The sequence below is a fragment of the Cavia porcellus genome, unplaced genomic scaffold (genome assembly GCF_034190915.1).
Source record: "Cavia porcellus strain 051 isolate PalLab524CR breed Dunkin Hartley unplaced genomic scaffold, mCavPor4.1 scaffold_33, whole genome shotgun sequence".
NCBI lineage: Eukaryota > Metazoa > Chordata > Mammalia > Rodentia > Caviidae > Cavia > Cavia porcellus.
The window spans coordinates 7,651,740-7,665,238 of record NW_026947516.1 but is presented as its reverse complement, the minus strand read 5'-3'; the positions used below and the strand labels follow the sequence as shown (position 1 = coordinate 7,665,238).

Below are 13,499 nucleotides of genomic sequence, written 5' to 3'. Positions count from 1 at the left end.
GAAAACTGGCGAAGATTCGATAGATCAGATTTTCCCAGAATAAAAGTTACAAAACAGATGGCATTCAGGCCTTTTTGTTGTGGGTCTTTGTTTCCGTTGCTGTCTTAGGGATGGAAACTGGACCCTCTACACGCTAGTCAAGAGCTGTATCACCGAGCCATGCCCACAGCCCCACGGTGAGAGTTTCAAGGGATCATTTAAGGCATGCAGAACAAATAGTGTTCAGCCTCGAGCCATAGTGAAGTAGCTTAATATGCACCACGGTTGTAGCACAGGAATATGATTAAGACTACGATAATAGTGTTAGCAAGGATGTGGGGGAATTGGAAACTTCTCTGGTGGGAATGTAAAATGGTTCAATGGCTTTGATGGTTCTTCAGCACGTTCCAGTTGCCGTAGGACACAGAAGTTTGCCTTCTAGGTATATACTGTACAAGAATGAAAGCATGTCCACATGAAAACTTGTATACCAGTGTTTGTAGCTGCATTGTTCATCATGACCAGATGTACAACACACAAGTGCCCAGCAGCTGACACAGATTCACAGTGTGGTCAGTTTGTGCCGTGAAATATTGTTCAGCCATAAAAAAGAATGAACTGCAAGCTCAGGCTACAACATACATGAAATGCAAAGGCATAATTATACTAAGTTGAGAGAAGCCAGATGCAAAAGGCCAAATGTATGCTTCTATATCCCAGCATAGGCAAATTTCTGGAGACTAGACACAGAAGGTACGTTAGTGATTACCAGGGGCTGGAAGGATTAGAAAGTGACTCACTTGAGCATGAGGTTTCTTTTGGGCTTAGGGAATTGTGAAATGGATCATGGTGATGATTGTGCAACTCTGTGCATACCAAAAGCCTCACATTTGTGTGCACTTTATATGAATGAATGTGAGGTATCTCCATTGCATTGCCATACAACTTAAAAAAACAATGTAGCAGTCAAGGCAGGTGCAGGATTGATGTATGAGAAACAATGAGTGCTTAATAAAAAATGGTGCAAAAATGCAGAAGTTGAATCGGTGTCTTTGGATCCCTTATTTTTGGTTCGATTTGCAGTTTTCGGAGTGCCTCACGAGGTATCCCTGTTCTTGGGAAGGGGACAGGAGGGCGATAGAGGGAGAGGTGTGTCTACAGTCTCCCCTGTAATGCCATCAGCCCTGGGCCCCTGTGCATTTCAAGCTTCCTAGACCCACTCAGATCCTGTGGCTGCTGACTAATCCCACAGCCAGCTCTGGGATCCGAGTCTGGGAACCGTGTGAGCTCTGGCCTGTTATGTTCCCAGCTGACCACAGGACTTGGTGTGGACTCAGGAATCATTGGCTCCTCGTGGAGGCTCACAAAACTTGCTTCTGTATTACAGATTGAGGAAGGAAGTAAAGCCGCGGCTGTGGACAAGTTACTGGCTGGAGACGAGATTGTGGGCATCAATGACATCGGCCTCTCGGGGTTTAGACAGGAAGCAATTTGCCTGGTGAAAGGGTCCCATAAGACCTTGAAGCTGGTGGTTAAAAGGTAAGCTCTGTGTCTCCCACATGTTGACCAAGACAGGCAGCAGTGAGTAGAACATCCAAATGGGAAGCTTGCCGGGGGATTGCTTTGTCCGTATCACTGCCAAGATCTTGACTAGGGTTGAAGTGTGTGTGTGTGTGTGTGTGTGTATATGTGCGTGTGCATGTGCATACACATTTGTGTGTGTATATATGCATTTAGATTTACATCCACCTCTATATCTTCGAGGATTGGTTCCAGGGCCCTACAGTTATCCAAATCTGAGAGTGCTTAAGCCCTGTTTGTAAAATGGTACTTTATTTGCATGTAACCTACGCACATCTTTGCATATGCTGCAAATCATGTCTGGATGACCGATATTACCTAGCACACCTTATTAGTAGTTATACTATATTGCTCAGGAAATGATTATAAGAAAAAAGTCAATACATGTACCAATGCATTTTCCCCCCAAGTATTTTCAGTGGTTTTGGATATAGAACTCACAGGCTTAGGAGGCTGACTATATTATACCTCGGGATGACTTCAGCATTAAAAATGGAAAAGATCCCAGCTGGGCATGGTGTTGTATTTCTATTGTTTCAGTACTCAGGAGGCTGAGGCAGGAGGATCACTGTGAGTTCTAGGCCAGCTTGGGCTACATAGTGAGTTTAAGGTCAGCCTGAACTACATACAAACAAACATCCAAAAAGAAAAGGGTTCCTTATTCTATTAGTGTTGTTGTTGTAAGATTTTCATTTGCTGAGTGAGTTTAATACTTGTATCCTCGGCAGTGTGCTATGTAGATAAGATGGTGCTTATAGTAAAGTGACCTGTCATTGCCCATTGTTCATAGGAGTGGCAGACTGCTGTGTCTGATGTTTTACACTAGAGAGGGAGAGGGAGGGTGTTCACCGGGTCCATTTATACACCAACTATCAGGTATTCCTATTGCTGGGCCAAGAACTAGGGGAGGAAGTTCAGAAATGAATGAAGAATGTTCTTTGCCACATTAACTTAGCAACCTCATTTCTAAGCACAGTATTTTTTTTTTTTATGACACAAGATCTTGCTGTGTAGTCCAGGCTGGCCTCAAAGTCTCAGTCCTCCTTGCTCAGCCTTCCCAAGTGCTGGGATTAAAGGAGTGGGCCACAAAACTCTAGAACATGCTATGCATGACCACTGTTTTAAGACCTTGTAACTCAAGAACTGAAGTGTCAGAGTGGTGGCCATGTCTGAGCCTAAGATGGGCTGGGGGAAGTCCTGTCACTTTACAGAGTCAGGAGGCTCATGTTAGACTTGACCATGCGATGATGAGGAAAGCCATGCTGCCTGGCTTCCGGCCGAGCTCTTGGTGATACCCATTCAGTTGGTGCAGCAAGCAGCCTGCGACCCAGGGCTTCTCCCTGGCCGAGTCCCTAAGGGCAGCGGAAGGTGTGTGCTCCGTGAACGGTGATTGATGTTGCCACGTTTTGCTGGCCACTTGGTGTCCATGTCACCTCTCCTGTCATTTTGTTTTTCTCTCTGTGAATGTGAGAACTGAGAAATGGTTTTATCATTTATGATTTCATTTCTGCACTGGCAAGTAAAGCTGGGCCTCATGTGGTTAGAAGTGTGATTTATGTAATATGTAATTCTTTTTTATTTTTTTGTACTGGAGAGTGAATTCATACTAGGCAAGTGATTGCAGATTTTTTTTTTTTTTTTAAACCAGAAGTGTGGCCAGGGATATAGCTCACAGTGCAAGCATCTACCTGCCAAGTGCAAGGTTCTGAGTTCAATTCCTGGCACCCTCCCTCCCCCGAAACCTAGGAGTGCATATTTAATGATAGACACAGAAAACCTGAAACCTGTTCAGGGTACAACATGCAGACCATTTGAGAAGGAAAGAGGGGAAGCCACAGGACACCTGATGGTTTAGGTCTTGAAAATCTCCAGGGAAGAGGGATTCAACCTTTGTACAGAAGGGTTGACCTCTTTTTTGTATTTTAAAACCACTAGTTTCCTTTAAATGGTTGTCCTAAGCCAGGTGTGGTGGCGCATGCCTGTAATCCCTGCACTTGGGAGTCTGAGGCAGGGGGATTGCTGTGAGTTTGAGGCCAGCCTGGGCTACAAAGTAAGTTCAAGGCCAGCCTGAACTGCATGGCAAGACCTTGTCTCAAAAAGGAAAAAAAATGGATGTACTGAATGATGTGTGGTTTGCATAGAATTTAGTAGTTTGAGTAGTATATAGCAACATCCAAAACTCAAACCGTGAATTCAAAAACTGTCAAACACACTCAATAACATACTGAAGTTTTCAAAATTATTTTGTTAATTTTCAATAGTCGATGTAGGTATTATTTTTGCCGATTAGACTAGAAATTAGTCTTGACATAGTACTTTGTTCAGTGAGGCAAAGGAAATTTTCCAAATTAATACATTAATACTAGGATTAATTGCTGTCCCGCTGAGTAAGTGCTGTAATTGATAAAAGATGTACATAGTATGTGTGCAACACCAAACTGTCCTAATTATAAAAGCACTAGTAAGTGGTTTAAAAATTATTTTTCAAGCCAGACAAGTATCCTTTTTTGTCTAAATTCTGATCTTCTGACCAGCTTCCTTTGCCATCCCCAGAGCCTGCTAATCTGCCTTCTGTCCTGCTGGATTAGCTGGCATTTACTAACGTTGCTGCTCAGAGCTGCTGGGTGGAACGTGCGCTTATGCAAGCCACAGTGGGAGACGCTACAACTGCAGCCTGGTGGTACAGCGTGTGGCTAACAGGCACGAGGCTCTGCTTTTATCCTTGGCACTAAAGAAAAAGAATGTCTGGTTTATCAAAATGCCTTCTGTGGATAGCTCATGGCCTGAGCTGCAGACATGCACATCAGTATCAGTTACTGCCTTACTTGAAAGCATAACCAAACAATTCATTTGGTAGCTCAACCCTGGACTTGGCGCCCCCACTGCCAAGCCAAGGGAAAGAGTCCGTGTATTTCTGAGCTCAGCTATTCTCTGGTTACATCTTTGCTTGGCCAGAAGAAGTGTACCTTCCCAAGGAGGTCCAGGTTGGAGGGTGGCCTTTTTACCATGTGTTCCTCTCTCTCTCTGCACTTGTCTTGTGCACTTTTGCCCTTTGTGTCCAGGCCCCTGCAGATGGTGTGGCCAGGTCTAGAGTGGTCTGGGTTCTGGAATTTTTCAGGGAACCACAGGTTACTTTGCTGAGTGGCTGTGATGATCGAGCTCTCACTGGCTTAAGCAAAAACTGAGGCCAGAACTGGGTGACACAGTAACTTCCTGGCCTGGTAGTTGAAAGCCTGTGCTATTGCAGGGACTGCGGAGGAAGAGGAGCACTGTGTTGGCTGCTTGTTGGAGCTCATGGCTGTCTCTGATAGTGGGCACACTGTTTTCCGGTTTTCTTAATTCATAGGCAAAGTACTGTAAGCTGAGCTCCTAAAAGTACCTAGACTTTCACATGTCTTGGCAAACACTTCTTTTAAGTATGACACCATAAATTATTTTGTAAAGCCTGCCATCACCCTATTGAGTCTTTTTTCCTCAAGTTTTTATTCTAATACTGGTTTTCTCAATGATGGAGTGCACCTACCATCTCAGCCTTAATAAGCACGCTGAAAAGTTTTCTTTGTGACCCTGTTCTGGGCTGCAGGCACTTCTGTCGGGGCACCGGATCATCCACAAGGTTCACACATGTGGTTTCCTGCTTCTTTGCGGCAGACTTAAACCCTTTTGTGAATCTAATGACATCCTCTAAGCTTGTGTTCAGGAGCAGATTAATGCCAAGGGGAGGTTTTACTCGGATGACTGTAGGGGTAGCTTTCCTGCCCAGGGGTGAGGTATCTGAACAAAGCAGGCTGCAAACACAGTGACCAGGCTTGTACTGGCCAGGAGCAAGTTTCTTTGCCACGGCATCCGTTCTGGGATGTCTCGCAGCTGTGTTGACGTGGGCTTCAAAAATCTGTCCGGGGCAGGGCTCCCCTCTGCTCCTGGCTTCCTGGAGCTGTCCTAGGGCAGGTGGACCTGGGGCCCTAACACTGATTAGCACAGATGTTCCGGCAGCCAGCAGCTATGCACAGTGCTATGGCAGGAGTAAGGAAGGGGCTGGCAGCAGTGTTGGCAGATTGCACCCTGCTACCCTCCTCCCCTTCCCTCTCTGTCCCCTTCTCCTCCCCTGCGCCTCTCCACCCAAGCTTTTTATGGGACCAGGTGATCATTTGAAGGGAAAGTTTCTAGTGGGGCTGCTGGGGAAGCTCTGCTTTGGGAGTGGTTTCTTTCGTGGTCATAGGGACCGTTTCTACTGTGCAAGCTTAGATGAGCCTTTGTGTTTATCCTTCTGTTAGAACAGAGGAGAGACTAACGTTTATGCCAAACAGGCACCCTGACTTGTTCAGGCGATTTCCAGTGTTGTTTTATGAAGCAAATCAAGAGAAAAACAGAAAACTAAGGATCAGAATTGTTTTATTTTGGAGGAAATTACTTTCATTCAGATTTAGTGTGGGGCTTAAGTTATTTAATCAGAGAAATACCTAAGTATGTGAGATTTTACATATACTATGTTAAGAATGGTGGAAAGTTAAAAGTTCATTATTCCTTTTATTCATTGCAGTAAAGATATTGGACCTTTATGAAATATATACGCATGTGGATAAGCAAGGCCTGCAAATGCCGTCTATGTAAGTTAGTGGGGAAATCTTGATGGCGTCTGATATATTAGACAGAGGGTTTCACATGTGTTTATTTATTGTTTTCTGAGAACTGCGAATGCTGAGTGATTGGGTTCACACTACAGATGAAGTTCATCGTGAGGTTCGAGGACTTGAGAAAATAATCACAGTGTTAACAGTGAAGCTTAAAAAGACCTTTGGTGTGCTCTCTGTAAACCTCACTTCCAGCAACCTCTTTTTTTCCCCTGAAGGAGTGGCTCTGATGAGGTCCCTGTTGCAGGAGAACAGATGTCTTGTGCTGGCCTATCTGCCAGGGTGCTGTCATGGGAGAGAGAGACGTCCTGCTGAGGTTATGGAGCGCAGCCTCCCAGAATGTCCATCCTGGAGACCCAGGACCCCAAGATTGCAGAAAAAGCTATGGGGCTGCCCTGGAGAAGGTGGCTGGCTGGTGGGTCTGACAGTGACCTTCTGCAGGCACAGCTGAGCCTGGAGCAGATGGCTGGATAAATGTCGTCCCCTCCTGGAACTGCTACCACCAACCATCCTCCACCGCCACCCCTTAGTTCCAGGGCAGGCCAGGAATCTGGGGAAGAAAGCAAGATGGTCACCATTGCCCTCACCGTTAACATCCAGCACTGGTATTTTATAGAAAGTGAGGGACACATGCAGCCATTAAAGAAACCTCCTGGCCTCCATGAGAAGGTTTAAGGATGCAGAGGACCCTTCTCTGGCTTGATGCTTTGAGAAAGAGAAGACTGCTTCCTTGCTCCCTTGGTGAGGTGATAACTGATGAAAGATGGGAATTTTCACTAGCCGCTTAGCACAGGTGGATAGTCTCACAGGTGAGTGAGCTGACAGGTTACCCAAGTGACCAGGACCAGACATGTGCACTGTCATCTACCAGTTCTCCTCAGTATGTAAAGGAGCGTTGAAGAGTGTGGGTTAAAGATGGAAGGTTTCCATTGGAGAAATGTTCCTTCTGTAGAGTGGCATCCAGCCATTGCTGCACTCAGCGAACCTGCAGCAGGCAGGGCCCCTTACTTGTACTTAGAGGAATTCTTTGCTGGTGGTTCCATGGGCACTGCTCTTTTCTGTCTGGGGATTGAACCTAGTGCCTTCACACTGAGTTACATCCCTTGGTCCTTCTTTTGATTTTTTGAGGTAGGGAATAAGTTGTCCATTGGCCTGGGTTGGGCTCAAACTTGTGACCTTCCTGTCTCAGCTTCCCAGAGTACTGAGATTTCAGGTGTGTGCTACCACACCTAGCACTTTCCTGACTTTATGTTGGAGTTTTATTGCTTTTCATACTAATGACCCCACATGTCTGCCATGTTGTGAATATAATGTTGCTTTCTTAGGTTATTTTCCTAAACCTTGTTTGTCTCCTGTATACCCCTATTGTTTGCTTCTTTTTCTAGGAGAAGGAAGTCTCCTTTTTTTTTTTTTTTTTTTTTTTGGACTTTGATATAGGGTCTTGCTACACAGTTCAGGCTGGCCTTGGGCTCACTTTGTAGCCCAGGCTGGTCTCAAACTTGCAAATGATTTTCCTGCCTCAGCATCTCAAGTGCTGGGATTACAGGAGTATACCACCATGCTCCAGCAGGAAGTTCCTTCTTAACTGTCTCAGTAATTTTTAACCTGAGGATGTTAAGAATAACCACACCTCTGAGAGGAAATTTGAGGGCATATTGAGTGAAAATGCATGACTTTGTGTTTTCTGGAGAATTCTAGAGAGGTCAATGGATATGTTGGGATTTCATTTCTTTTTCTTCACATTTGTTTCAAAGATAGGCCTCCTTGTAGATGTAGCATGTGAGCCTCTTTATATGTATAGCATGTCTGTCTGTCTTCTGTCTGTCTGTATTTGTGTGATGCTAGGGGTGAAACTAAGGCATTACACTTGCTAGGCAAATGGTCCACCACAGTGCTGAATCCTCAGAGCTGTACATTCACATGACATTTAACTGGCAGCAATCCTGTAATTTCTGGTTGCCTTTTTTTGACCTCCTTGTTGGCTCATTTATGCAGCACTGACAGATTGAATCAACATATCAGGAAAAACCTCTTGTGTATTTTTATACATAAGACTCGTTAGTTCTGTTGCTAATCCTATGGGCTGTTTATAGTTATATTAGTGGTTGCACATTTGAGTATCTTTACTGTGCTCAACAACACATAGCCTTCAAGAACATCATCCATCATTTATGCAACTTAATGAGTCAGTTTTTGCTTTTGTTTTCGCTGATCCTGGGGTTGGAACCCCAGGCCTCCAGCACACTGAGCTGCCTCTCCAGTCAAGAGCTATATGTTTTGCCTTGGAATATCTTTTATTTTGCCAACAAATGCATTCAGTTGAAACGAAGCCAGCAGTTTATGTTGTACCCTCATTAAACATGGAGTTGGCAGGATGTAGTAGTGTAATCCCTGTGATCTTAGCAGCTTGGGAGGCTGAGACAGAGAAGAGGATCACAACTTGAAGCTCAGCCTGGGTGAGTTAGTGAGACCCTAAATTAAAAAATAATTTTCTTTATGTGGTGGTATATGCCTGTCAGCCTAGCATTCTGGGAAACTGAGGAAGAAGGATCACAAATTTGAGCTCAACCTGAGTGAGTTGGTGAGATCTTATCTTTAAGTAGAAGAAGAAGAAGGAGAAAAAGGAAGAAGAAGAAGAGAACGAAGAGGAAGAGGAAGAAGAAGGGGGAGAAGAAGAAAAAGAAAAGGAAAAAGCAAAGCCTGAAGATGTAGATCACTGTGAAGGTGGCCCGGTTTCAGTCCCCAGTACTGATAAATTGACATAGAGACAGACAGACAGACATGAAAAGGATTGAATATGCAGCTTTGGCTTGGAGAAGTAGCTCAGTGTGTGGGAGGCCTAGGGTTCTACCCCCAGTGTCAGCAAAGACAGAAGCAAAAACAGACCCATGGAGTTGCATGAAATGGTGTGTGATGTTCTGCAAAGTTGGGGAATGTGTTGTAGAGTGGAGGTGTTTTGCATACCGAGTGGGGGGAGCCTCTTTTTCTTTGGATTCTTTCCAGTTTAAATAGGCTTATAGGATGAACATGATAAGAGTTAATGGAAGAAAAAAGTCATTCCAGTCAGCCCCGGTTCCAGTCCTCTGTGTGTTCCTTGTATGGCCTTCTTTCAGCAGTTACTCTGCTAGGGTCCTGGAGGGCTCAGAGGCTGAGACTAGAGGCTGAGCTGGCCTGCCTTGGCCAGGGGTGAGGCGGGGAGCCAGCGGGTAGAGAGGGGCACAGGGCTTTCATCCTGTGTGAATGCCGCTGCCAGTGCTCGAGCTGCCGCTTTGATCTATCTATGAGTTTCAGCTGCTGAGGTCAGCTGGGAATTTCTGCCTTTCTTTAAGTCCCTTCCTGAATAAAGCCAGGAAGGATCACACGGGACTGTTGATTTTATCAGGCATGATATCACCCTCCATGGCGTGGCATTGGTTTATACTACTGCCCAGGAAAAGAGTGCACTGCCCCTGAAGTCAGCCCCAGCATGTCACTGTGTGTGTGGATGTCCACTTTTTTCTTACAGTAAACACACACATGCACCCAGAGCTAGCATGCGTAGTATACTCTGATGAGTTTACTGTGCTGATTTAACATAGGTGGAAGCATCCCCACCCAAGGCTAAGATCACCCCAGTAGATGCTGCCTCTGGGAAGCTCCCAGTTGAGTGGGTAGAGAAGGCACAGACCAGAAGAGCTCTGTCCAGTGGGGACCCCAAGAGGGAAGTGGGGAGGCTGCAGGGCCAGGGAAGCATTTCCCGAGGACAAGGCAGGGGAGCTGCTCTTCCCAGGTAAGTTAGTATGAAAGCAGGGGCAAAGTTCCATCAGATGTCCAAGGCCACCGGTGTTAGTGATGAAGAGAGTAATGGGAGGAAAAGGTGGCCAGGCCAGTGTGAGTCTGAGATGGACCTTGGGAAGCTGTTTCTCTCTGTGTCCCCAGAGGACAGTGTGAGCCTGGAAGCAGTGCTACAGCCTGACAAAGAACCTGGGAAGATGGGCTTGCTTCTGAAGAAGGTGAGAACCATGGATGGTTCTGGGCAGTGGTCCGGCAAGGAATTAAGTAGGATAGAGTGGGCATGGGGAGGCCTTCCGGAGGCTTGGCAGGAAAAGAAGGCAGCACAGGGTCAGAGGCAGTCTTGCTTGAGGTTGGAGGAAAACTTCTGTGTGCTTAAAGAATTAGAGGACTGTGTGTGGCCGCCAAGGGTTGGCTGGCCAACTTCCTACTCCACCCCAGGAACTCCCAACACCCCGCTGGGCTGGCCTGTGTGCTGCCTCACTTTCATCTTGGGGGATCTCTGTGCCCAGGGCTTCCCTGAGGCCCCTAAGGCTTTCAGCACTTCTCTTCCTTGCACTAAGTCCTCGCAACACTCTTCTTGGCTCTAAGATTCTTGACCCTCCCTTGGGCCACTGGCACCTTCTCCCCAGCTGTCCTGCTGTCTGGCAGGGTCATGAGCTGGGCCTGGTCTCCTTAGGCTCTTGGGAGGCCCAGGACATCTCTCCTAGCTGCCCCACCTGGCACCTGCTGTACTTCCCATCTTGCCAAGCGGGGCACATGAAGCACGGGCTATTTGTTTGGAGAGACTGCACATTCTTGCCTTCTCAGAGGATAGGAAAAAAAAGCCAATACTGGTGTGATTTTTTTTTTTTTTTGAGGAAAGGGAAGGAATTTTCTTTTTTTAATAAATATTTCATCAGAACAGTCCTTGCAATAATTACTCAAACTGATACTTAATATCCTGACATGTTCTTAATTTTTGTTTTTGTCTTTTAAATTTTTAATTTTTTATTTTTTGGTCCAGGGATCGAACTCATGACCTTGTGCTTGCCAGGCAAGTGCTTGTGCCGCTGAGCAAAATCCTCAGGCCCCTGTTTTTGTCTTTTTGAGACAGGGTTTCATTATGCAGTTCAGGCTGGCCTTGAACTCATTGAATAGCCCAGGCTAACCTCAAACTCACAGCAATCCCCCTGCCTCAGTCTCGTCAGTGCTGGGATTATAGGTGTGTGCCACAACATCCAGCTATGTTTTTAATTTTTAAGGACATAGTAACATTATTTTTATGTTTGTGGTCTGAACCCCCTTTCCTTTCAAAAACAAAACCCAAAGAGTACCTAGCCCTGTAAAATTATTTTTCAAAATTGAAGAAAGTGTAAATCGATTTTGATGTGTAATTTATGGGAAAATATTTCAGGAAAACCATGAAAATATTCTCTTTATCTTTTGAGGGTTGAACCCAGTAATGCTGTTCTCAGTGAGGGTCCGCTGTGCCTTATTTTTTATTTTCAGACAGGGTCTTGCCAAGTCACTAGGTGGCCTGAGCAAGACTGAAACTTTAGAATCCTCCTGCCTCAGCTTCCCAGAGTGCTGGGATTACGGGCTGGGAGCAGGGCACCTGGCTCCCTCTTACACTTTGTGCTAAGTAGATGGAGTGTCCTCAGTGAAGTCCTCCATTCAGTGTGTGGTGCAGAGGACTGAGCTCAAACTCATTATGATTAGCAGCTTGTCAGTGCGTTTGTGCTCCCGTGGCACACGCTGTGGCATCCTGTGTCCTACTCACAGTTCCTGCACTTCTGGGGCTCCAGTATGTATATCACAGGGAGGGAACAGCACAGCCACTTTGGGAAGAGGCCTTCAAATCCATCATGAACACCAAGGTGCTGGCTGAGCCTGAGGGAAACCATGCTGGAGGTGCAATGCATGTAGGTGGCTTCTAGGTGGCACCAGAGCGTTCTGTCTGAAAGTCCTCAGCCTGGCCTGTATTTGATTCCCAAGGATGGTCATGATTTTTCAGGAAATTCAGAGGACATAACCAAAAAAGTGCATACACTGCGGGTGAACACCATCGTAGCCATCAGCCATGGGAGGAATTTATAACCCTTTCTGTTGCCTTTCTTCATTTGTTCCCTTAAAGAAATGGCCCTGTGAGGGTCATTGCTGAGTCTTCCTGAACTAGACACCTGCATCTCTGTGTGGTCTTTTTGCCGAACAGCTCAGGTCATTTGTGTTCCCTCAGCCTAGCCCTGCAGTTAGCCCCCAAGGACACGAGCCATGGACGAGGGCCGTGCAATGGCTGGATTTCCTCGGGACTCCTCTTCCACCCATCAGTGCCTGCTCATGTCTCTGCCTAGAAATTGCTCCCCCCCCCCCCCGCCATCAGGTTTTTATTAGAACATTTTAGATACGCATAATGTTTTAGATATACACAATATTCATCACGGAGAATTTGTACCTGTATGTGATATAACTTGATTCTTCCTTTTTCTCATTCTTCTATCCTCCCTTCAAGCCTTCTTCCCCTTCCCATTTACAAAAGCTTTGTTTCCATTATCTTTTTTTCCCTTTGGTGCCATAATCAAACTTTGGATCTCAACCTTGCCAAGCAGGCACTGTGCCACTGAGCTATATTCCTAGTCCTCCATTTTTTCCTTTTTTTTTTTTTTTTTGGTCCTTTTGAGACAGTCTCACTATACAGTTCAGACTGGCTGGTCTCGAACTTGGAATGTTCCTTCTGCCTCAGCCTCCCAAGTGCTGGGATTACAGGCATGTGCCACTACGTCTGGCTCCACTTTTCTTTCTTCTTTTTTTGGTTAGTTTTCCCTTCTGTCCTTTTTCCCTCATCCCTCCCTCATTCCCCTTCCCATTTGAAGATTTTCTTCCTACTCCACAATCTGTTATACATTTTGGTCCTTGTTTATGCTTTAGGTTTCTCACACCAGAGAAACAGTATGATATTTACAGATATGTGTCCAATGTACTTCACTTAAGAGTCTGATCTCAAGGTGCATCCATTTACCTAGAAATGTCTCGAACTTAACCTTCTTTATTCTGTCCAGAAACTGTGTTGGTAGTAGGTGGCGGGGGGGTGCTTGGCCTGCACCCCAACTCCGATGACTTCGGGTCTTGACCCCTCATTTGCATGCCTGCAGTTTAACCTCTGTGTATGCATTTGTGTCCTGACAGCGTGGCACAGCACAGCCATGTCCTCTGGCCACTAGAGACCCTAAGAGACTTTAAGATTTTTTTTTTTTTTTTTTTTTTTTTTTTTGTAACTGTGGTAAAGTACACACAACGGGTGATTTATCATTATAACCACCCAGAGTGTGCAGTCCAGTAGTGGTAAGTATATTTGTATTGTGCATTCCTTAGAACTCTTTTTGTCTGGTAAAACTGAAGTTCTGCTGAGTCCACTGCAATGACCCATCCCTGTTCTGCCTGTCTCAGCCTCTGGAATCTCCCGTAGTATTTTCTGTCTCTAGGAATGTGGTTCCTCCAGGTGCTTTGTCTTAAAGTGAGATCACACAGTACACAGCCTTTTGTAGCTGTCCTGTTACT

At 45.7% G+C, this 13,499-nt stretch overlaps 1 protein-coding gene across 2 annotated transcripts in view; it reads left to right on the top strand.

The window, feature by feature from the left end:
* Shroom2 (shroom family member 2) overlaps window positions 1–13,499 on the top strand; it is a 152,750-nt gene that overhangs the window by 76,728 nt on the left and 62,523 nt on the right. For both annotated transcript variants that reach the window (XM_063243109.1, XM_063243108.1), the window contains exon 2: window positions 1,367–1,518. In XM_063243109.1, coding sequence (XP_063099179.1) covers window positions 1,367–1,518 — 152 coding nt within the window. The remainder of the gene's footprint in view (window positions 1–1,366; window positions 1,519–13,499) is intronic.